Genomic DNA, 25,553 nt, shown 5'->3' on the forward strand with positions numbered 1-25,553 from the left:
ACAGCAGATAGAAGGGAAAAAAAAAAATCATTGGTTAAGGTCTTTGAGCCAAGCATCTAGGATAAAATTTTCAAAAGCACTCAACAGTGGTTTTTGGAAACAGAATTAGGCTAGTTGCTGAGACAAGCTTTAATAGCTGCCCCCTACGTACTTTAGCATTTTAACTCAGAGCTGATTTTGTTGGTTATGGTGCCATTTCTTGTTTCAGTCTCCCCATCTCATGGCCTTCACCAGTAGTGCTACGTCAAGCTGGATTAAAACCAGGAGACTCAGAGATGCAAGAGCTTGTGGTCATGACCTCCCAGCATGTCTGTCGCCTGAGAGTGTTGTAGCTGGACACAGGGATGCTCCCTGGGTGGCTCCCACTTCCCAGCCAGCCTTTGTTCTCTTTGTGGGAGCACTGGCTAATAGTGGTGTACACCCTCCGCCTGATGGCTAGGTGAGGCTGTAATTACCTCAGTAATAAAGGTCTGATCCTTCCCCGCTCTGCACCTTCTTGGCTGGTTAGGAACACTTGTCTAAAGTGGGTGCCAAATGCTACCAGATCAGAAAGATGGCATTTTGCATCAATGGAAATGACCAGGTGTAACAAAGGCCCACATAACAACGTTCACAACTCTGTTGTCCTTTAATTAAGTAGGTCCTCGGGCAATGACACTAATGAGGCCTTGTTTCCTCAGGGTTGGATTCTCTAGTATCTAAATGGGATGTGAGCTCTTCCTGGGGAGAGAAGCATTTGTAATTTCTCCCTCTCAGGTGGAGCCCAATTTGGGTGGATGTCATGCTGCAACCTTTCTCTTGGTAGGGACACCAGTGGGACCTTTCTCCACTGCTCATTTTCCAGAAACCTACAAAAACATCTAGGAGCTCTGCTCTTGTTATGAAATTTGCTTGAATGTGGGCAAAGAGCTCAAAGTCACCAAGGGGACTGAAAGCTAAATGCATCAAATGAGACAAAGCAAAGTCAAAAACCTGTTTCTACTAAACAAAGAAGGTTAAATATTAGTTTTGCTTGTAAGCAAGTTCTCTGGTTGTGTGGTAAATTCCGGGGGTATTTTTTTGCTGTGTCGGTAGACATGCCTGACTGAAACTCCTGCAAGCAGTATCAATACAATAAAGAGAATATGTGCAAGCAAATACACGCAAACAGGGCACACAGCTCTGGGAAGAGGCAACATTACTTAGCTGGTTGCAGATTTGCAGACGAGAACTGGAAAGTTTATTTAATTCACAAAAGCAAGGAACATGCTCACGGGATCCATGGCTGTGGGTCTGAAAGTCGAAAACTGAATAAGGAAACAGCAAGAGAAGATGTGCTTTGGGTTTGGCCCCAAACAGCAAGCAGAACATAGCAGCCAGTGGGATGTAACACCCCAAAGCTAGCAACACAGACCTGGAGTTATTATTGACCTCTCTGACTACAAGAAGGCAGCCCCCTTTCCTCTACAGTTGTTAATTTGCTCAGCAATGCTTAAGACCTTCTAAAGTGCATAAAACTTCCCCTTCCTAATATTGTGCTCTTGCAGGACAGACATCCAGACAATGCATTCCCTTCATGTATTCCTTAATATTCCATTAAGAAATAGACACTCGCCTAGGGAGAAACCTAACTTTGGCTTGTAAAGATAACATCCTTTATGAGGATGCAATCTAATATCTTTCATTATTATAATGTCAAGGCAATAAACACTGTGTAAGAAACCAGGCATCAGCCCCAGAACTGCAGGATCAGGCTACAGCTGTCTCCCAGTACCTGGCTGGTTAAGAGTTACCAAAAGCGGATGCCACAGCTCCTCTTAGTTAACTTGATAGAATAAGTAGCATTTATAGGTTATGCAGAGTTTCTTACAAAATTACAGCAGCTATGGGAAGGACTGTCCCTAAGTAGACCCTGAGATGCCCCTCTAACACCAGACACCATTTTACTTCTCCTTGTGGGCAAATATTTCCCAAACAGGTTTTCTGAAACAAAGAGGCGATTGTGCCCATGTGCTAGGGGAAGGCAAAGAGTTCTACAGAGGACTGGGAGCTCTCCCACTCTGGATCTGTCCCTGCTGAACTTGTCTGGCATGAGATGGGGATAGAGGCAACAGATCCCAACAGTGTTGTTACAGCCATACCTTCAGGAAAATTCCAAGGAACTACCAGCGAGCCTTCCTGAGCAACAAATCAATACGGAGCTCTGTGTCAGCCATGCCATTATTCACGCCGAAGGCAGTAATTTGGATAAAGGGACGAAGAGCACACAAGTTCTCTGGCTCTCAGTCTATACGCTCTTTCCAGCCCCCTCCTGTAAACGCGTTCATTATTTATAGGTGACAAATAAAACACAGCGGTTGAGGATGACAAAGTTTTTCTCAACACATGCCTCTGTTTCCTGTTACCTTCGGAGCCTGGGAGTGCGCACTCACACCACATACTCCGGCCACTGTGTCCAAGGCTCTCCCACCCGGGTGAAAGGCTGGTAGCTGCTTACAGCATATAATGACAGCCATTGCCAGGCAGTGGTTGATAAAATATTCACCTGCTACATGCCTCTTAGTCCACGTGACTCCAGAAGTGACAAATTATCCCAAGGAAGCGCAAGGGAGCTCTGTCGACTGGGACGGTTTTACTTCGCAGCATCTCCTGATATGTCATCACGCCTCCGTCGCCATTTCTGCGGTGACGCCGACATAGGAACACACCGTAAATACCATCCTGTACTGCCGAACACAAACTGCATTTGGATGTATTGAATGAGAAAAGATCAAAGCCTGACTATTACGAAGCAAAGGGAGCCTAACACCCCACCTTTTACCGGCTGCAGTGACAGACTGCTTTTTTTTTTTTACCATCTTAAAATTTTCCTGAAGCTTTTTCTACCACAACAGGGCTATTTCCAACCAACAACTGGAACTACGCAGAGAAAATAAATATTTTTTTTTCCTATAAAAAGCAGCAGTTATTTTTATCTGCTTGAAAACAAAACCTTCACGTGGTTTCATACAAACAACACAAAAATGCCAACACACACACCCTGTCCCCTCCAAAAAAAAAAAAAGAAAAAAGCCTCAGCCCACATCCTCCTGAAGTTTATCATAAGCTGTCAAGCAGCGAGGAACACAGCCGTGTAAGTCATTACCGCAGCTAACAACCTGACGGTGGATTCACATGGAGCTCTTTCCCACCCTTACAACGTCCCAGACAGATTCTGAAAGGAGAACAGCTCAGTTCAAAACAAACAAACAAACAGAAAAAGAACACGGATTTATTATCATTGTTAAATTTAGGACGTGCGCAAAAGCGGTTAATTGACGACCACGTCGAAAAAGAAAAAAAAGTGGACATACATATTTATGATTGGAAATTTCATTATTTAAAATTATTCTATAAATTTGCTAGTAACTCGAAGATGAATGCCTGCTGTACAGTTTGCAAATTAAGTACAATTATTTTTCTCTTCTGCACTTGAATATAACTCACAGCTAAAGTCATTTAAAGGGGTTAACATCAACCTTAATTAAATATTAAAGTGTGCCTGTACCTGCTGCTATTGTTGCCCTTAGAATAAGATATAACCTATTTTTGACAAGTTTTCATCTTTCTCTGTGGAAGACGCTACATGAAACCAAATCAGTGGCAAAGAGGAGGGTAATGAATAATCTATTTCATATTCCAGCAGTACCCAGAGCTCTGAGTGGAAAAATATTCAGTCAGATGATAGTATGAGGCTGCTGAGGTACCACATGACGCAGCTAATGTTTAAATAATAATAATAATAAAAAAAAGCGATAAACAAATCATTAGCCCTTAACAGTTGTTTAATGCAATTTGTTAATGAACGTAATGGTGGGGACTAATAATGAAAGAAAATAAAAACGTCTAAACAGGCGCCAAGTTGCCAGTGATGCTCAATTATTTCCTTGTCAAGTTTTTATGATTTAATGAGCTCCTCTGGGACTGACGGCTGTCAGTCAGTCGTGACTTTTTGACACCATTACAACTTCAAATACAGCAGCAGGCAGGCTGTTTTCCTCGGATTTGAAATACTGAAATGATCTGACAGGTTTAAAGAAAAGATGTGCAAAAAAAAAAAGGGGGAGAGAGAGAGAGAGAGAGAAAGAGAGAGAGACACAGTTGCTTTTTCTTTCTTTTTCTTTTTCTTTTTTTTTTTTTCTTTTCTTTTTTTTTTTTTTTTTTTTTTTTTTCTATGGGGCAGACAATCTCTGGATGCTGTTTGGTAATGAAAACCCAATCACAGAGGTCATTATCTGATGAGGTTTTTTTGGAACTGGCAGGTTTTTTTTTTCTTTATTTCTTTACTTAATGATAACCCTCGATGGGTTTGCCCCGCATGGGATGGTCAGAGCCGCACAATTTTGTTCACCATTAATTTCAGCCTTTGAAGCTCAGAGCTCTGAAGCAGCAGCAAAGAAAACCCCCCACCAAGCTGGCTCCAAAATAAGACAATCCAGGCTGCCTTAAACAGAATAGCAAATGGCCTCCCATCCCAGAGATGGGAACTGACGTCAGTCAAGCTACATTTTCTGATATTTCCTCAAAACGTAGAGCATTTAAAACCCTTTAAAACTTAAGAGTCTTTAATTAAATTGCTTTTGATTTTGTTTCAGCATGGAATTAGTTTATTTATTCTGCAAGTGCAGCTGTTTAGCAAGGACGAATTCCGCACACAGCACCACGTGCGTGTTTTTTAATTTGTCGTTTTCCAACAAAGGCTGGCAACCTTAGAAACATCTCACTCTTTGAGGTATACACTCGTAAGCACTTGTATCCATTCACGGATGCATTGTAGATGTGACAAAACCAGTTCGGGGGGTGGCCGAGCCCAGGGGATGTCACCCTACCTGCGGGCATTTCGCTTCCCGTGCCGCAGCCACACACCGCAGCAAAGTCACTGCATCCCCACCAACAGGAGAGCACCTGAAGCAGCTCACCCGTGAGCTGGAGGGATATGGGACAGAGCACATACCCGTTGTGTTTGGCAGAGCGGAACTTCTACTCGAGCAATATTTTACACATGGGGAGTACATGCAAAGCAGGCACAGAGAAGTCATTAACAGGTTAGCACAAGAAACATGGCAATGACGGGTTCATCAAAAGTGAACATGAAGGCTTCATGTGGCAAACTCTCTCTCTCCCTCATTCCCATCTGAGTGGATGTATCTGATGTGACACTATGCCCTAGATTTATACTGCGATAAGGAAAACTCGTTTTCTTTCAGCTTTTTGCTGATTCCAGCAGGTGGCTAGATGGAGGGCAAAACCTAGTCATAGGTCACTGTTAAGATCAGTAGTCATGAATCAATCCCCATGATAGTTAAATTATTGAGGCAACACTGAAAATGTCTAGGCAACAGATGGAGCTTAAGGTTCCCTTCTTGACAGTTTTCCGTTTTACAAAATACGCATCTCCTAATTTGCTTAGGAGAGGATAAATACCTTCTAACACTGCTAGGCTTCTTCCTAATTTGCCTGACGTCAGCTCATTGCCATCACCTGAAGCTACGCAAACTTAAACTCACAATTTGAATGCATGTTGTGACTAAAGGTCAGGCAGCCTCCACACTCCATGCTCAACAATCACATCTTTCCATGCTTGAGTTATGGGATACATACCTCACACCTTGCAAATACAAGAGGAGGGGGTTTCCCAGGGGGACCTGTAGGTGGCAAAGGGGATCCTGCTGCCTTATCGCATCGCTAGGCTACAGACACAAGCAGCAGAACATGACCAAGCAGCACTGTTATGGCCAGCACAACATCTCCCAAATAAATACATGGCTTTGGATTACTCAGGAACTTTTGGACCAGCCCAACCCTACAGCCATTGACACGAGTAAGTAGAGAAACCTGGCAGAGAACCACTTTGGAACTGGGATGCAAGTTGTAAGAAACTTCAAAAACCCACACCTCACCACACATGCTTCAACTTGTTTCAATGAGTTCCATTTTTCTTCTTGTTCTTTTTATTCTGAATTTATCAGCATACTTCCAAATCTTAGCTCTTGTATCAATACCAACATCCTTTTAGCTGAGTTATTAATTTCTATGTAGAAGAACACACTTAGGGCCCCAATCAACTCTCAGGTGTTTATCCCCAAATCAATCCCAGAGACAGCACAGCACATCAGCAGAGACTGCAGAGATGCTGAAACCCCAAAGATCACAAAGATGTGATAATTTGGTGCTCATTTGCTACTCAATTTTCAGGGAATCTGAAAGCCATCAGACTTTTTTTCACTGAGAGTCTTCAGGAAAATATTTTAAGTTTAAATTAAAATCCTTCTCAATTTGTAGTATTTGGAAGAGATTACCTATTATAAATTGAAAAATTCTCATGAACATTACCACATCACCAGAAAAATGATCCTTGCAGGAGCTGTAATTCAAATGACACAGACATTGCTATAGGTGAGGCAGAGCCAACAGGAAACGAGAAACACACTTCATTTACACGCAGGTAACCTGGTGGATGAAACTTTGATATATTGCATCAGCTAAAAGCATGTATAAATGAACATTTTTACAGTTGTTGTTTAAAAAGGGGAACATCACATCAGAATTTATTAGACTGAACATATTTTCACCTGGTGTCAACACAGGCCAATACGCAAAATCTAGATTTTGGGTTAATGGGCAGTGATCAAGTGTTTGTCACTGGATCTCTGTTTAATCAACAATGAATAGATTAATATCTTTATGCATTTTTAATAAAGGTCTGGCATGTACACTTGGTAGCACATATATCAACACTGGAAGATTCGAAACAGATTCAGCATATGGGCCGCGGTCACAACTATGTTTTCAGCAAGTGATGCTTTATCATGATCTACATGAAAACAGAATTGTTTTGAATAAGCAGAAAAGAAAGTTCAAAGTTAAAAAAAAAAAAAAAGTTAAATAGTGTGTTGGATCCACATCAGATATCAAACACCTTCTAGGTTGCTCACTTTTTACAACTACCATTCCTAACCAGCTTACATCTATTACAATGATTCATGATCAGTAGTTAGTTACAGGAGACAGGTTCACTTTCTACATCATTGGTCTGCGCTTCACTTATATTCTGTATCACATAAGGTCAGGTACTGCTTGATATTCATACACCCCACATAGCACAAGAAAAGTGCAAAGATCCCCTTTAGCTGTCTAAACTCTTGCAGTTTACATGCCAATTGTCTGGGGTAGAATTGGACATGTTAGGCCTTTCGATATTGGAGCAAGCCCCCCCTAAATGAATATTAAGATTCCAAAAACACTCAGATGAAGACAAAAAAAAAAAAAAAAAAAAAAAAAAAAGGAGAAAAATAATCAACGCCACATGCCATCAACTATGCCATCAATAACATAAAGTATTTTACACCACTTGCACCTGAGTTGAATAGTGGAAAAGAGAAGGAGACTCTGTCAGTGCAAGAGAATGATTCATGTGACCACTTTGTCTTAATTACTCAGAACAAGCAGTTTGTTGCAGAATAAAGATATCAGCGTCCCTGGACAGAAAAAAAAATAGCTGCTGCGGTGGTGAGGATGATGAAGACTGCCAGAACAACGATCAAAATTCGGTTTTGGATGATCCTGGAAAAAAGCAGAAGAGATAAAAAAAAAACCACAGTGAAAACAGTGGAAAACATATTAAACAATGTAAAGAGGTACAAGGATAAATATCATGGCGAAAAGGCACAGGGCCACAAATTTAGGTTTTCCAACACCATTCTGCATATCCTGACTGTTTTCACTTCTTTCCATTTCCAGTACTCTACATATCTCTTTATGAAGCTATTTAATTCGACTTTGGGGTTAAAGAAAGAATGAACTTTTCCTTAATTATGCATACAGATACACACATATTAGAACTGAAATGCATCATGCTACTATTAACATTAACTTTCTAAAACAAATTACACTATCAGTCCTCAGTTGATGCAGTCCACGCAGGGTGCTCTGTAGTAGTAAATACCATTACATTTTCAACACTATTCTAAAAGCTTTTTTTTTTCTTATTTAAATCTGAAAGGAAACTTTATTAATTTTCAAGGGATTTTATTATTAGGGTACAACGTTTCAAGGAAACACATGTCAATGAGGTACTTACTTGTACTAAAATACCAAGGGAAAAGTATGAAAGATAGTTTTGAAGAAAAGGATGATATAAAGAAGCAAGTGTCAAACTGTGAAGCTTATGTTGTAAAAACACCTCCGTCTCTGTAGCATACCTTTACTTATGGTAATAGACAAATGTTGCATTTACTATTTTGCATAAGAAAGGGGAAATTTGTGATAATACAAAGATACTAGAAGTAGTATCCTGATACCATGTAATCATTTCTAGGAGAAATCCCTGCTTCTAAAATCAGACATCGTACGGGTCGAGATTTGGCCTGAAATTAATAGGTCATTTAAAATGAAAAAATCAATTAACAGTGGAATTTGAGATATTTTACAGAAGGATTCTGAACTGTAAGAACCCAGTGTTTGTTATTCTGTTCTCACAGAGGAGGAAGGATATTTTCATAGGCTCTCTGTGACACAGGAACTTTTGCAAGACATATTTGTATGTGAACCATATCATCAGAATTGGAGAGAGACAGCAAAAAACCAAACCCAAACCAACAGCGGAAGAACCCCAAGTTATTTTTGTTCTTATTTTATTGTGGGTTGTTGGGTTTTTTTCGTGCTCCTGTAAAACAGAACAAAACAAAGCTTTTACCAACCAAATAATGGTAAAAGTAAAACGGCGTCTTGTGAAACGTACTGACTGCAAGTCTCAAAGTTGAGAAGGAATGTAATGTGCAAAAACTGAACATATTTCATGCAGTGAGAGGGGACAGAAACTAGAGAGCAGAGGGGAGTTTTCCTTGGAAAGCGTTTTTCATTTGGATGTGGGTGGATATACATATAAATTATACTGGAAAGTGGAAGGAAAAATACAGTTTTAACCTACTCCAGCTCCCTCCATGCTTACCCCCCACCTAACGAAAAAGCAGCAAATGGATGGATGCAAACTGTCACATCAGACAGACACCCTCCCCTGTGACACTCTAAAAGGACTAGCTCTCTATCCTCCTGACAGGTTACAAAATGATCACATTTGCTGACACGTCTTCCGCAAAACTGCTTTAGTGTTTGTGTCCACTTTCCTAGCAGGAGATGAATGGGCTGCTTTGTCCTCATTTATCACTTAAAGCTGAACTAAGATCTGTCTCGTTTATTTTTCCCTTCCTCACTAGAAAGGCTCAACCACAGCATTAATTCTTTTGCGATGACAGCTAATTCAAACTTAACAGGCAATATTTACTCTGCCAAAAGGATGAGGAGGAGGGAGGGATGTTTCTCACTCTTAAGAAAGAAAAAGAAAAAAAGGGGAGAAAAAAAAGTAGAGGGCTAACAAAATAAAGCTAATTAAGGGCTTTTGGTTCTTGTTGGTTTGCACTTCAGTTTAACACCTGAACTTACAAGCTTCCATTCTGTGGCAGGGTGTGACATTCTCTGCCAAACACCTGACAACAAACGATCCACCCAGGCAAATGCATGAAAACCAGAACATATATTTACTCACTCAGCCTCATCACTCCTGAAAAGATACTCAGCAAAACTGAAACTCAGCAGTGAAATAGATTAAAAGCATGAAAAGTTTTAAAACATTCAGCCTTAAGTAATACACAGTGCAGCTGGCTTGACAACCATTTTATTTGTGGGATGTGGGCCCCAAGGCATCCATAATGCTAATTTACAAAGGATTAACTGTGAGTGAAACTCGCTTAATCTAACACATAGTTAGGCAAAGGCATACATAACATACCAAGTGTTTAAATCAACTCCTATCTCTGGCCCACCGGAAGAGCATTTCATCACCTGAGATTTAAAATTACAAAAAAAATCAGAAGAAAAAAGAAAGGTACCAAATCCTCCAAAAAACTTTATTTTTAATGCTCCGTCAGTGCACACCACGTTGCAAGATTATTTAATCGGTGTCCACGTTCCTAAAATCCTCATCAAGAGAGCATTGAGCATGGCACGCTGCCACCTGTATCTGCTAATTGAAGGTTCACTTACAGCGAGAATCTAGGAAATACATATCAAAGTTCAATTTCTAGGAATCTGAATTAGTCTGCACACTGCAGCAAAAGAATATCATATTAGAAGGAACAAATTAATCATGAAATAGGATGGATGTTATCAACAGACTCCTACACTGAAGCATTATATACTTTTAATATTCAAGCCCACAGTTAAAGATTAATTTTATATCTTTTTTTTTTTTTAAAAAAAAAAAAAAAAAAAGTATAACATTAAGTTTTACTGTTTTACTTTCAAGTGAGGAAGTAAGATTAAGCGGACTGCAAAGTGTCGGGAGGATGGGGCTCCAAGAGAGGCAGCCAGCAGCAGAATAGACCCATGGAGGGGTGAGCAAGTGGGATGTCTGAGGCTGGTGCTGGGAGCAGCCTGCTTAGGTGGAAGACACCAGTTCTGGGTGTCAGATTTCCCATCTCCAAGTCAGTGGGCAAGGGCAACCCTTTGGAATAAAGAAAATATCAAGAGGAAATGGGGATTGGAGTGATAGATAGACTGCAGTCAAGCCAGCTCACAGCGGTAGAACAATGGTTGGCATTGGCAGGACCCATCTGTAGAGGAGCCTATAGTACTGTCACAGCCAGACACTGCCAGTGGGCATTGCTCTAGGCAAAGCAGCAAGGAATTTAAGTGGGGGAGGGAGTGATCATACCAAAGGGAAAGAAAATGGAGCCTAATACTCACTACAAAAAAATCCCAAAGGCTAACATGCTCACAAGAAGCAGATGATATTCTTTTATCTCTACTACACCTTAAATTCAACAAAATCTGGTGAACGAGGAAGCCCAGTTTCTTCTTTGAAAATGCAAAGCATGTTTACAGGGTAAATAATTTAAGAAAGAATACGTACTTGAAAGAAGACACCCATTGAAACATCCATGGCTAAAATGCCTGAAGGCAAAAACTTGTGCATTTGCATGCTGCATTTTATTAAGTTAGCACACTGTAGCTTTAAAAGAATGCATGGCCAAATTAAGAGGAATGTGTGACTGAAACATCAAGGATTCCTCAAGTTTACATTATGAATCATAGCACTGTTGATATGAGATGAATTAACCATTTAGTCGATGCAGCTTATGCACTGAATTCACACCAAGTTCTGCTGGAGCCCGGCGTGCTGGAGCTCGTTAACAGCCAATATCTGCTGCTCCTTTCATACTCAGGACTCCAAGAGCACAAGGGCTCATTCTGCTTTTAGTTAGAAGAGATGAAAACTCTGCGCTTTTAAACCAAGCTCCATCTAGTTTATCATGGACAGCAGCCCAAAACGTTTGGGTGCAAAACCACACAGAAACAGTAACTAAAGCACATGCAAGGGTAGCATTAAGCGACGCATGAAAAGAGCCTGCTGGACTAACACTCTGGGCTATCAGAGCAGAAATTGCATCCTGCTCCTGTTTCTTCTGCTCCTCCTTTCTAAACGCCTGACCCGACTTCCTGGCTTCTCACCACTGGAGCTGCCTCTGGAGCTCATGCCAGCTGTGTTCTACAGCTGATCAACCACACGGGCTGCTTTCCTTCCTGGGAAGAGGGATCACCTGCTCTCACATATATAGAGACCACTGCTTTGGAGAACAAGTCCCACAGCCTTTTCCAAACACTGACATCCTCAGCAAATCACCCATACTCATTCCATGCCAGATATTGTGCTGCCTTTCCACACTGTGAAAACCCAAATGATTCTCCCTTCTCGGTAGCTTCACACACATGCACACACAATGTCTCTAACTCTATTTGTGCAGTGTTTAGATCTGTGTCTTATAAACACAAAGCAGTTTCCCAATAAGCTTTTGCAAACCTTACATTAAGGATGCCAACCGTGTTTAAACCTTTTTACAAACCTGCATTCATTAGCAGGGAAGTGCACGACATCTATATGGGTTCAGCCTGATGTCTTGCACATGTCTTAGTGCCTGATTGACCAGCACTGAATAATGATGCCTTGCCATTAAGCACTGATGGTACAATAACAATTGTCATGAAAATTAGCAATCACGGTTACACGTTAACTAAATACAGATATACAAGAACCAGCGCAGACTCCGGGTGCATCAAGAGTTTCGTGTGCTTAACTTGAAATAATGAAGACTACAAATAAAATACTGCAAAAATATCTTACAGAAACTCAACTTCGACACTGATACAAATAAAAAAAAATGCAAACGGCTTGGGAGATCAGTTAGCACACATTCATTACAACACAGCTCTTTATCCTTAAAGAAAATGTTTTGAAAAAGAGTGTCCTCAAGAACACAGACTGATTGATGACGGAGCACTGTCCAACAGTGTTTCACTGTAATACACGTATTTAAGATTTAACTAGAAGTGATTCCTATGAGGTAATTGGGCAGAAAGGCTTGTTCTTTGTATGCAAGAACACATTTTAGATGGTCACTTCAAATTACATTTTGGGTACCCTTTCGTTTGTAATCCACAGGTTTACAACGTGACATGATAAAACAACTAACATGATAAAAAAAGAAAGGTGCATATAAATTGGTGATGACTTTTAAATGCCCAGTATTCATGATTCAAAAGAACACAAAGTGAAGGTCTAGCCATACAGGCAAATACACAGCAGCATTTGGGAAATAAATATCAGCAAATATGAATTTAAAGTCATACAGCCATACTCAATTACCTTCTGGGACACACACCATTATTGCTATATGTAAGGACATCCTTGTTACTATCTATCAGGAGCTTTCAGATCGAAGCACTAGAGCCAACACAGGGGAATAAAATGTTATGATTGGTAAAGCAAAGCCTTAGATACATAATGATAAATCTCTAAGTTCAGGGTATCTGGGGGCTGTTCGAGTGATTATTCATCTTTCACATCTTTTGGTTTAAGAATGCTTTTCTTAAATAAAAGCAGCTGAAAAGAACTAGACAGGCTGTGGGAAAACTTAAAGACGTGGCAACCTACTGAAATAAAAGTGTAAGAGAACTATGTCTAGCAAAATTACAGCTGGTTGGAAATGATTTGAGATGTTACATCATTAACAGAAATTAGAAAACAGAAATTCTATCAGTGAAAAAATACTAGTGTAACTGCATACAACTCCTTAGCCCTCTTTGAGTTGATGTTAGAAAAAGTACTTGGAAAATTTTCAAAGTTTTTTCCACCCTACCAAAACTCTGAAAATAAGGCCAAGTTCTTTGTGTTCTCCAGGTGAGCAGGACCAATTCCATTGTAATTGACATTGCATATTTAAAAGTGAAAAGGCTCTGCAGGGTGGCAGAGAGTGAATAGGACTCCCCATGGCTTACTTCTTGCCAAAAAGGCCATATTGCCTGGGCTCCCCCAGTCTGGAGACCCACCGCTCCCAATAGGAGCCTACATCCTGGTCCCCGAATTCCCTCCTGAAGGAGTCTCCTCTTACCCTTGGGCTAATGGCTCTACTTTCTTATGCGTAAATCCTCTTGAAAACCCATTAAAATTGCTGAAAACTGAGCTGATAATGAGATTAAAGACTCAGAAACAGAGAATAAAAAAAAGATGACATTTTTCTAGGCAAATAGCAGGGTGTTCTGAAAGAGACTGGCCTTACAAAGTGACTAAGATATTGTTGGTAGGTCTGAGAAGTTTTGCAGAGATACATGCTCTAGTTTAAAGATCAGTCTTAAGGACTGGAGCCATGCACTTATAAAAGCATGGACACCAATCTCTAGTTACAATATTACACTCAAACCACATCAATGTCTTTCCACCTGGGCCATAAATGAAAGAATGAATCATGTAATAACAGGTGCAGGAAGGTAGACATACTATTCAACTTTAAACATCAAAATTACATCTAGCTAATCTCTCTCAGTTCCCTGTCTATATGAGCTAGAGTCTTGCTCTGAACTGCCTTCTCTTTTTCCTGCTCATATATACACATCTCAGGAGAACAAGTCAGTTAAGTAGCTAGTTTAGTTAGGCACATATTAGGTAGGGATGAACTCCTCAAAGCTCAAAGATGTGGTCCAAGAGAGAATGACAGTTTCCCAACACCAAATTTGCTTGCAGAAAGCTTGTTAGCTCTGAAGGCAAAATCATCTACCAAAGGTTTTACCATATTGTAAAATGTCTGCAAACTCCCATAAATCAGAAAAAAAAAAAAAAAAAAAAAAACAACCACCAAAAAACAACAAACACTAGAGAGGTGAAACTCAAACATAAAGCAGTAGATTTCATCAGTAATTAGACAAAAAGTACCTTGATTCACCATCTTTTCATGGACTCCTAGTTTCATAGAAGCTCTGAACAGAGTCAAATGCAACTCCCTCTTGACAGGAATTTTGGAGGAGCAGAAGATGGGAACCAGGCTCAAGGAACTATATTTTGTCACCTTCTGACAATCTTACCATTAAGACTGTAAAGTAAAATTAATTTTACTGTATTTGGTAGTTAAAACACTTACTAATTATGAACAGAAATCTTGTAATAGATAGCAAATGTGGCAAAAGCGTATGAACAGCATTGAAATATTTTATTTGGTGTTATTTGGTGGCCATCAGGATCATGACTATCATAGCTTGCACGAGTTCTGTCTCCCTGAGCTGACAATCTCAGGAAGTACAAAGAATACACAGGAGACCACAAGAATCCAGGGGGAATAAGTGGATAACAGCTTGATTGAAGTGGCCTGGGAAGGCGGGATATCTACATAAATGTCTGAAAGACAAATGTATGAAGACATCAGCATGTGAAGTGCAAGAACACAGATAGTCTGGAAGAGGACCTCATGGACTGTGGCAGCTAGGATATAAGGCAAAAGGAAGGATACTGTATATCTTCGACTAGCTGGGATTTTACTCGCTGCCTACCTTTAGAACATATGGGGAGGTACTTTTGAAAGATGAAAGGCTCCCTTCTGCTCAGGAGAGCCCCTGACAGAGAGCATTTCTCTGCGATACAACTTCAGCTTTCTCCTGTCCCCATGTTTGCTCCTTCCATGGAGGGAACAAATTAGATTATTACTGTCATTAGGAGGAACAGCGGGTGGCTTCCAGGGCCATGGAAACTCTGCAACCAAAACTGGAGATAGATTAATTCATTTCATGCAAAGCAAAGGCAACACCAGATCTCTCCGGCAAGTCTAAAGGAAGATCATGTGCAGTGGCAACTGCAAGTGGAAGGAGTCAAGGTTGCATTAATCTCCAACCAGCCTTTCTCAGGGTACTGGAGTGTCAAGAAGAACAAATGATACATTTAGTCACCTGAGCATGACTAAGAACCATAGGCCTCAGCAAGCATTATGAGTGCTTTAGAAGGAGCTCTGAGGGAGGGCAGATAGCCCAGCTGTCAGAGTAATGGCATTCTTGAGCACATTGGCTGCATGTGGCCCTCGTCTCCAAATGGTAAATAGGGAAGAAAAAAAAACAAACCAACAAAACCACCCTAACCCAACCCCCTCAAAGCTAAAGCAATTACTTATTCAGCAGATGAAACTATGCAAACTATAAAATGACAAGAACATACATGATCACACATTGGCTTTCATAATAAATACAGTTAAGTTTACATTCTGTCCAATTTAAGGAAAGGAAAAATGTCTAAGTCTGCATTTTATCAACTTCGTAATCATTAGATCGCACTAAAATATATACATCTTATATGGATAAAAGGAAGCAACATCTTTCACCTTGCCTCACTTTAATAACTACAGCTTTGAGGTGTGGTGAAGCTGGAGACTGGACATCATTTTGTTTATATTGCTTTCTCCTTATCACACTATATTTGACTGGGCGTCTTTTTGTATAGAAAGTTTGCTACAATTGCCTTAACAATGTTGACCTCTTTTGTAAAAACCTGAAGGCATCTGCAGCTATTGTTCCTGAAGATGTGCTCTCCAAAATGTTACCATTTCATGGCACCTCTCCAACGACAGAATGGAATTTTTTTTGTATATATTCTTTTTTTTTTTTTTTTTTTTTTTTTTCAAATGCTATAAGAGAAAGGAAAACAATCATGGCTAAGGCCATTTGTGAGATGGCATTAAAAGAGCCTACTCTGAGACAGATAAAAATAATGAGAATCTTTCTGTCAAGAAGGATTTAGAAAATATCACTAGCATTATTAAAATTTAATTTTTTACTGTGCTTTTTGGTTCCCCCTTTTCCAGTGATAATGAGCAGGACTGCACACCTCCACATTGCTAGTACTTGTTTTGAGCAATAAATTCAGCCTTCCAGTCTGAAGACATTTCAGACAACAATTTTGACTGCTATAGGCTTATTTTTCAACCTGTCCTGTGCTTTGAGTCTTCCTATAAAAACCAGTTCATAAGCTAATTTTCCACAAGGCCGGTGGAACAAATAAAAATCAATTTTTGCCCAACTGGTTCTGAGAAAACCTGGGAATAGTGAAGACAGAACAGTGAAAAATAAAAAGAATCGATGTATTCACAAAAGGTTTACCTGATAGAGAACTATCAAATTAGTTGACAGGAGATACTTGCCACTATTAGAGTATTTTCTTTTCAGCATGTTACAGTATTTCTATTAGGGGAGCAGAAATGCCTCTACTTTGTTATGACCTCAGACACCTTGGTTTAATAACCACTCCGAGCCTCCATGCATTCTGTAAAGCTACAGGGCACAAAGTCAAAGTGCAGAAGTACTTGCAGATCTTGCAACCGGAGGGACCTACAGGCCCAACCTGGCTTAGGGTGGGTGTAAGTTTTCATGATCTCAGAGAAAGAGCAAAGATTCCTGCCTCCGTGAACACAGGGAGATATTCATGACCTCAGGCCAACCTTGTCAAGAGGAATTTGGTCCATCAAGAAGGGAAAAAAATTGTAAAACACTGCCCAGACTTTTCTCCCCAGCTGAAAAGAAAACCCAAATGTTCAGGAGAACACTGAAGACCAGTCAGTTTAATACCTCTTGGAGAGCAGAACGCAAATTTCTCCAAAATGGGAATCCCATTCTAAGACTTCCAAACTTTCAGAACTCCAAGTACAAAGCAGAACATAGGCTTTAATACTGTGGTTCAGTCCCTTTCATAATCCTCTCCACTAATTAGGCAAGCGCTTTTGAAACGGTGATACTGAGATGGATGGTTGCTTATGTCTGTCTGTCTGCAGTCAGGAAAACGTGTGAAAAACCAACTGAAGAACAGAATCTGCTTTTTGCTACAAATTAAACATCACTCCAGTGGAAATAGTACAAATCTGTAATTTCCATGCTTAAGTATTAGGGAAGCTATTTTTAAGTAGCTGTAATCTTCACCATAGTACGCAGCATTTTATACACTCCTTCATTTTTATGAGTTTGCATTAAAATGTGACTCATTTTAACAGGAAAAAAAAAAAAGATTAAGTATGTCAATCTGAAGCAAAGCTGCACATTACCTATTTAAAAATATTGTAACACCATGGAGACATCATTTCTGAGGCCAAACAAAACATTACTCAATAAAGAAATGGCATGAAATATAAAATATTCAGCAGAGGAAGGGTACTTGGAGTTAAGCAGTTTCACTGTCAGTAAACAGCACCACAATAAATAATATGCATTCAAAAAAAAAAAAAAAAAGAATACCTGTTCTTCACTACTCAAGATGTAGCACCTTAGTCTTGGAAACTAATACAGATACCAGTCATCTACTTAAGCACATGCAGGGAGAAACTAAAAACACCACACGTTTCGATTGTGAATCTCCTACAACTGATGTTAATTTGCTTATGATATCTGCCTGATTTAGAGCTAATCTTCGGTAAATTAACTCCTAATGCTGTCTGAAATAATCCTCTTAATGCTGGTCTGTCTTGAGTACTTTGTATCAAATACCATGAAATATGCAAGCATAAACAAGGCATGCAGTATTTGCAGTGCTGTTGGCTGCTCTCAAATATTTGCTGTGGGGCTCAACTGTGCCATGAAGACACAAGTGTGGTGCAGAGCCGTGCTGCCCTGGGGCAGCTCCGGGAAGGCACAGGGGCGTGTTGCTCAGGCTGTCCCTTTCACAGGGGTCAGGATGCCAGGACTGTGTCCCACTGCTGTTGGCTGCCTCAGAGAAGAGATGCTCTCTGCTCTTTACAAAATGGTGCAGGAAGTGCAACTCCGTATTCCAAACCTCCCACCTCCAGCAGCACATGGTAATGAGGAAAAGCAAACAGTTTGGGCTTTGAGATTTCAGAATGACAAGATGGGTGTTAAATGGCACTAATTATCAGCTGGAAGCCTAATTTGACAACTGGTTTGAAAAGAGAAAGACAGACAATTTCATTTCTTCAGACGGAGAAATATTTTAAGGGTATTGCTTCAACACTGGTCAACATAATTATTATTGTCAGTGTGCAAACTCCGTATTCAAAAATATATTTTTTCCACTAAATCCACCGGAACAATTTTCTCCCCCCAAATTAATTTAATGATACAGCTGAAAACCTAATTGATATTTGTGAGCAATGCCATTCCAACATATTATTTTCTCAATTTTTGAAACATAAATGGCAGGCACAAGATTGACTGAATGGACTTCTTTATGTTTTAACAGGCTGTTTATTGGCCCAGACTCCAACATGTAATAAGCACAATTGCAAGATACATTTTTAATTGAAAAATTCATGTATTTTTACTATGAAAATAACTCAAATAAAAGGCAACTTTGTCATGTAAAAGGCTTTAAAATTTTTTTATATGTGGAATGTTGTTTAGAAATTATATGCTCACCATAGCAAATGCTTTTAGGAGGCTATTAAAAGAAAAAAGGTATATATTGTTTAAATCATACTTTATTGGAGCTTGCTTTTTCAGTACGTTAAAGAACAGATAAAGCACAGTGATCAGTGAGCCGTATGTGTCCAACAGCCCTTCAAGAGTCTTGTGGAAATGTATAAAACAAGCAGTGATACAATCCTTTGCCAAACACCATCATAAATTTTTTATTTGGCAGCTAACATTCTCACTAGTTTTCTTGGCAGCAATTGGGACCTTTAGCAAGAAAGGTGCAGGAGAAAAATACCTTGTTTAGAGATGTTTTCAACACTTTCTGGGATTTTTCAGAACTTCTGCCTGCAGCACATTTTACAACCATGGTCTCCAGTCACCTGATGAGTAGGTGGTGGTTTTAAACTTTTTTTTTAATATAGACAGCCTCCTACCCCCCTCTGGCCTTCAGCCTCCAATGTGAGTGTGGAGGGGGGCTGAGGTGCTCCACAGAGATACAAGCAGTTGCTCTTCTCTGTCTAGACAAAAAACTGAAAATAATATCAGAATGTACCTCTCATTGCTCCTGATACTATCTGTATCTGATTCCCTGACAAGAGAGATAAATGAAAAGCAAACATACACTGACTACTTGTGCATTACTTCTTTGGAGATCTCTGCAGAAAAGCTGGTCACAGGTGCAGAGCTTGGTCAGCCGTGGGCTGCCTCATCCACAGAAGAGTAGGACAGAATACCCAGATCTGCTCTTCAAGGAGTTGCTTTTTGTTTGTTTTCAAAGATGTACTATACTTGACATCTGATGCACAGCTTTCCTGAGCACACACAGGTTTGCCAGTGCATTGTCTGTGTGCAAACACGGCTCCAGCAGTGCACTGATTTGGGCTACATGGGATGGAATTACACAGTGGGCTCTCACCAGTTCACTTACAGAGCAGATGTTTTATTTTATGGAGTTTCACTGCTTCAGAATAGAAATAAGATTAACCTATTCCGCATCTCAGCAACTTCCTCCAAAAGTTTCACAACAAGGAGACACATTTCAGCCCTTCGCATGGACATAAAGGAAACAGTTTGTCTTAACCAGATGTGGCCCAGGAAAGGTACATTTTCCCCACTTGTTTCAAGTTGGAATTTACTTTTAAGACAGCATAAATTGCTTTAAGCACAGGCTTAATGAAAGTGATGATGCTACACTTGCAAAGGCAACCCAATAGGCTTTCCCACAGCTTGTGCTCCAGTTTTGGCTCTCTTGTTTACTAGGGCCATCATCCACCCAAAACCTTTAAAGAGCACACACAGACATCTAGTGGCTGGTGAAAACACTGCAAGCAAGTCATTCTATCCGAGACAGCTCCATCGGAGACACTGAAGTTATGCCAGGTATGAGTGAAGCTAATTTCGTTGCTTACAACTACAGATGGGCAATCAAACAGGAGAGAACTGCTCTCTTTGTGCCATCCCATGTAGTCACGCTGCCTCTGGTAAGAAAGCTGCTCACTTGACAACTCTGCCTTCCCAAATTTCCCTCAGCACTAATTCATTTTAATTCACAGTCTGAGCTACTTGCGCCTTTGCATTTCTCTCTCCTTGCTATTATTTTGTTGTACTCAAAAACGGAGGGGTTTAACTGTGCAGTACCATCTGAGAGACATGCTTTCTGAGTGAAACTTCACACAGTGGAACTCTAAGGAAAGCCACAGAGCAAAACGATGTTACAGGAAACAAAATACACACAAGATGAAAAATACCCAGCCGATAATAAATTCTAAATTGCTGCTGGAGGAATCTGATTTGATCTACAACCTGCATCCATCAATGGAAGGATGCCTATAACTTCAGTGGGGTGCGAATCCCACATCTGCAAAGGAGATCAGGAGACACGGTTTTGCACAAGGCTGTAAGAACCCAGTGCCCCGATCCTGCTCTCACTTACACCAGTTTGAATCAAGCGGTACTCAGTGGTGTCATAACCCTGTACATCTGTGTCAGACCCTGTGTTGCAAGGGCAAGGCTGATGCCAGGAATGCAAAACAGATGTTGCTTTCCCAATGTTTTCTTGTTGTCGTTTCAGTTGTTTTCGCTGGGTTCTGTTTTGGTTTTGGTCGGCAGGACTTTTCAGAGGGCAGACTGGAGCAGCGTTTCTGCCTCTTCCCTTTCATTTTGTGTGCGTGTGTGAATATGCACAGAGCCTTAGTTGCAACTGGGAAAAATCTGTGTTTTTTTCTCTTTTTTCAGCTTCATTTGAGCTATGCTCTGTTCCCTTGGGGCAAAGTGAAAGGTAGCTATTTGCGGATGGGAAAAAGGGCTTTTGTGAATAGCAAAACTGCATCACCGAGCAGCTTAAGAAAAAGATTTTTTGAAGTTATTTTTACTACTATTTTAAGAGGAAATGGGGATAAATATATCTTTTTTGCATGTTGACTCATTAACAAATTTGGCAATAAACACTTTATAATTAAGTCCACTGGTTTACTGCTGTTTCTCAGTACTCTTTGCACAGACAGTTTTGGAAAAAGCAGAACTCAGAAACAGCAAAAGGCAACTCCCAGCAGCTTGCTCAAGCAAATCTATCAGAGGCTTAAACTCACTTCTGAGCACTGAAATTTGAGATGCCGTATCAAATAAGCAGTTCTTTTTCCCCAAAGAGAAGAAACTGGGTGTAGCTAACCTAGTGCATAATAGGTTTATTCTCATTCACAAAACAGGAATTACTTTATGGCCCCAAAGTAAAACTAGTGCAGAAATATACTAGCAGATTTGCTGCAGATGTGCGCTGTGACACGTATGCAGAGAATCTGCTATTAATCACATGCTAAGATTTTAATATTATGTAGGGTAATGCAGGCAATCATTATGGTGAAGGTTCTGGATTCATAAAAGCCTAACCCACAAATGGGTCTTTTAAATTTAATACGTTTGAGCTCACTCTCACACTGCACCAGTTGAATTCCCTGCTTCAACCCCCACCCCGCACGCCGTTACATACATTTATTTCAATATCTATTGTGTGATTCTTTTTGTGTTGGTGCTCGGCTTCTTTCACTGTGACACATGACAGTTGTTGGTGAAAGTGCAGCTTTTCAATTCTTCCCTTTGCCAGACTATGACAGGAATGTCCTTGTTAGAGGGGTTGTTTGTGAGACCTCTGGATCCGCTTCTAGCGCAGGAAATGGTCTGGCTCAAATGCTGGAAAAGCCATCCTTCACCTGAACCCTTCAAAATGTGTGTCCGAACAGAACTAGAACCTATGTATCCGTACCCGGGTTAGGATTACTATGGACAATTATACCGTGAAAATGCATTATTCTGACAAAGCAATCAATCACATTATTTCTCACAATTTCAGTTCACCCCTAAAATTTTCCTTACCTCCATAGCCAGCTGGATATTATATTACCAAAGCTGTTGAAAGGGTGTAACACTAACCATGAAGCCAAAGGCCACTAAAACTATGCAATGCATAAATTTTTATTGTTTGCTCAGCATTGAAATCTCATTAGGGCTCATAACTCATCGGCACACTGCAAACATTTGCATCTGCTGATCATGAGAACTTAGAAGGAATGTACACCTTTGGCTAATTTACTTGTAATGTTTTCAGATGATACTCTGTGTGTGTTGCTTTTTACTTCCCTTTAAAAAAATTCCTCACACAGTTGCAATTGGAATGTCCACTTTTTAAACTAAACTTTCATTAGCAGTTTCTCAAGGTTGTTCTGTTGCTGGCAATGTTCATGATCATCATTTTACAAAAGCTTCATTTGACTTAGTATTCAGGACAGTCATTGTTTGAAAACTGTGCCCCATAGAGCATTTTGCTTCATTCATCCTTTTTGCTTTATGCAGTCACATTTTAATTAGATTAAAATTTGTCCTCCAATTAGCTTTCATTAAAGTATATAGTTTACAGCAAAAATCTCCACTGAGTTGTGCTTCAAAACTGTGCCTAAAGTTTAAAATTAAATAACTGTGCAAATGAAGTGATTATGAAGATTATTACTATGCAAAAAACATCAGTCACTTCTTGGTTTACTTATACATTTAACTCTGTAATTTATTTTGCCAACTTCAATACCTCTGTGTTCTCCAGAGTAGTAATCATAATAATATCTTGCAGTTACAGGATACCTTTCATTCCTAAGGATCCTCAGGGGCCTGATTCTGCAACCCTTATGCACATCGGCAGCTCTGCTGAAGTCCTTGAAATGATCTGAATCAGTGCTCCTTGCTCCATGTGCACCAAACCCAGCTACAGGTCAAGTGTTCCCATACCCATGGAGCACGACTATTACGTAAAAAGTACTTTTCCCTACTGCTGGGTGAAATGTAGCAGCTCTTCAATGGCATGCGGTTACAAGACTCACCACTTTGAATGAGGGTGTGAAGACAGTTACTCCACCTGAGTTAAAACTGAAGAGAAAACTGAGAATGTTGTTATCCAAATTGGAAATGGCTCAGTACAACACGGGCTACATCGCCCGTGTCACTCATATCTTCAGATTCAACACCGCCAAGTATCAGATGCCCAGTTGGTAATGCTTCCTGCACATGCAAATGTACTATGTGCTGAAGGCTATATAAAGTTTACAGTTTGCAAGACTGATCCTACAATCAGACGGGCATTTGTTCTGGAGCAATCTCCCAGTGGAACGCATGGGACAGAGCTCTGCAGAAACGGATCTGTTTGCAGGAAATTCTCTTCCAATAGCAAAGAGCTATTCCAATAGCTATAAATATATACTCATATAAAAAAAAAATAAATGAGAGCTAGAGAAAGACAGAGAGATGCAGCCAACATTTAAAAACTAAAAATAGAGAGAGACACTTGGGTTACAAAAACAGGGACTTGTCTTTGCTCTAGCAACATTTTTGTGATAGGAGGAACACAGCTGAAAACAAATATTTTACTGTAAATGAAATGTGGTTTAAAGCCATGAGAGAGCAACTTCAGCAAAATGCGGCAGTGTACAAGCAGTGTTTCCTATTTACTCATGCACTAATTGGTTGAATCATTAGTAAGTCTTCACATTACTGAGTTAAATAGCATTATTCCCACTTAGTAGATGGCAAAACTAAAGATTAAGGGTGTCAAAGGCTAGAAGGGAGCTTATAGTTTAAATGTTCTGACTCCAAGCCTTGTACTCAAGCCAAAACCATGCTTCTAAGATGCAAAGCATCCAGCAGCAATACTAATTTTAGGAGTCATGCTCAGGTCTGTCCTCCTCCCTCTGCTCCCATTTCCTCTTGGTGTTCATTTCTGCCATCACATTGCAGCATGCCAACCTCAGCTGTGCTGATTCAACAGCTTGTGGGTCCATGTGATGAATCAGATCAAGGAATTGATCCAGGACAAAAAAAGAAAAAAGCAAGAAGTAGAGACTGGGAGAGCAGAGCTGTTCTGCACAGGATCAATTCAATTTCAAGACACTGACACTAGAACTCTAGAGACAGGCAGTGAGTAGTTTTGGGGGCAGAAGATCCCACTGTTGATGCTGATAGTTTTGAATCACAGAATTGAAGCTCAAACCATCCAGAAATCTTCAAATTTTCCTCTTTTTTTTTTCCCAAATAACATTTTTTATATACTATACTACCTCTGTACAAGAAATTAGCAGAAGGCAATTCAGAAAATGGAAGTACTTCACTCTCCTCAATTAAAACCCCAAAAACCAAATTCACCCTCTAAGTTATATTGACGAGAATGCAGAAATACTGCTCCATTTCCTCAGTGGAGTTGTCGTGTTTCAGAAAATACAGACAAAGTAGCCATGCTTTACGTCAAGAGTGCATTTACAAATAGTTTACAAAGGATTTAGATGATTAAACACGTACTGAGACAGTTAATCAAATTTAGGGCTATTTTGGAATTCTCCAAATCAAACGATTGTTTGCAATCCTGGTTACTGCTTTCTACCTTAGGTTGAACTCTAATGCACACCATCACAACATTCTGTTAATTCTTAATAAATTAGTTATGTTGGCAAAATTGAAAAACAAACAAACAAACAAACAAAAAGCCCAAATCCTACGTGAAGTAATGCATTAAATAATCAGGACTTTGAGACTTTTAGGATAAATGAATCAGATCCAAGAGTCAGATATTTGGAGGTAGTTAGCCAGCCCGTGCCGTGAATTAGACACATCATGGCCCTTAAAAATCTCAGCCCTCATCACCACATATGCGGGAATTATGCAATTTTAAAAAGTTGGCCAAGTGTCATCTGAAAAGGCACAAATGCTGAAGTAATTGCAACAGCTGAGGAACACATCTTTTCTTCGACAAAACATCAGCATCATGACAGGATGCTTAAAGCTCCAGCACTTCATGCTGGTAGTGGAAAAAAAAAAAAAAGCCTAACAATAGAAGCCTCAAGGAATGCTAAATATAATTGGTATCCTTACAAAGTACAGCATGCTCTGTTAGAAAAGAATATAAATTATTTCTCGTGAGTTTACTCAGTCATTTTAAGCAGGTTCTTCTTTTAATAGTTTTTACATGGTGCTGGACACATGGAACATTTTTAATGGAGAAATAATCTTAGTTTACTTTTTACTGCTACGTGATTTATAAGGTTAGAAAAAAAAAAAAAAAAGGTATCTATTCTGGTCGTATATTTGGTGCTATTTTTGCCTAGGAATGGAAACTCAAAGTGGAAATAGAGCCATTCATTCACACTTACAGGATGACATCCCGTTGACAGGCATGCAAACTTGGAAAGGTGCTACACAGTCACTCTTAAAATACTACTCTATATTTTTTTCATTCTAAGCTTCAATTAAGTAAACTTTAAAGAGGGATCAGTACTTCATTA

The 25,553-nt window shown here is 39.8% G+C and overlaps 1 protein-coding gene across 4 annotated transcripts in view; it reads right to left on the reverse strand.

The window, feature by feature from the left end:
- Positions 1-6,468: 6,468 nt before the first annotated feature.
- VTI1A (vesicle transport through interaction with t-SNAREs 1A) overlaps positions 6,469-25,553 on the reverse strand; it is a 251,260-nt gene continuing 232,175 nt past the window's right edge. For 2 of the 4 annotated variants that reach the window (XM_052677444.1, XM_052677445.1), the window contains one exon: positions 6,469-7,581. In XM_052677444.1, coding sequence (XP_052533404.1) covers positions 7,488-7,581 — 94 coding nt within the window. In that variant the 3' untranslated portion in view covers positions 6,469-7,487. The remainder of the gene's footprint in view (positions 7,582-25,553) is intronic. The other 2 variants (XM_052677447.1, XM_052677448.1) reach the window with 1 other exon arrangement.

The sequence above is a fragment of the Tympanuchus pallidicinctus genome, unplaced genomic scaffold (assembly GCF_026119805.1).
Source record: "Tympanuchus pallidicinctus isolate F22 unplaced genomic scaffold, pur_lepc_1.0 scaffold16, whole genome shotgun sequence".
Classification (NCBI taxonomy): Eukaryota; Metazoa; Chordata; class Aves; order Galliformes; family Phasianidae; genus Tympanuchus; species Tympanuchus pallidicinctus.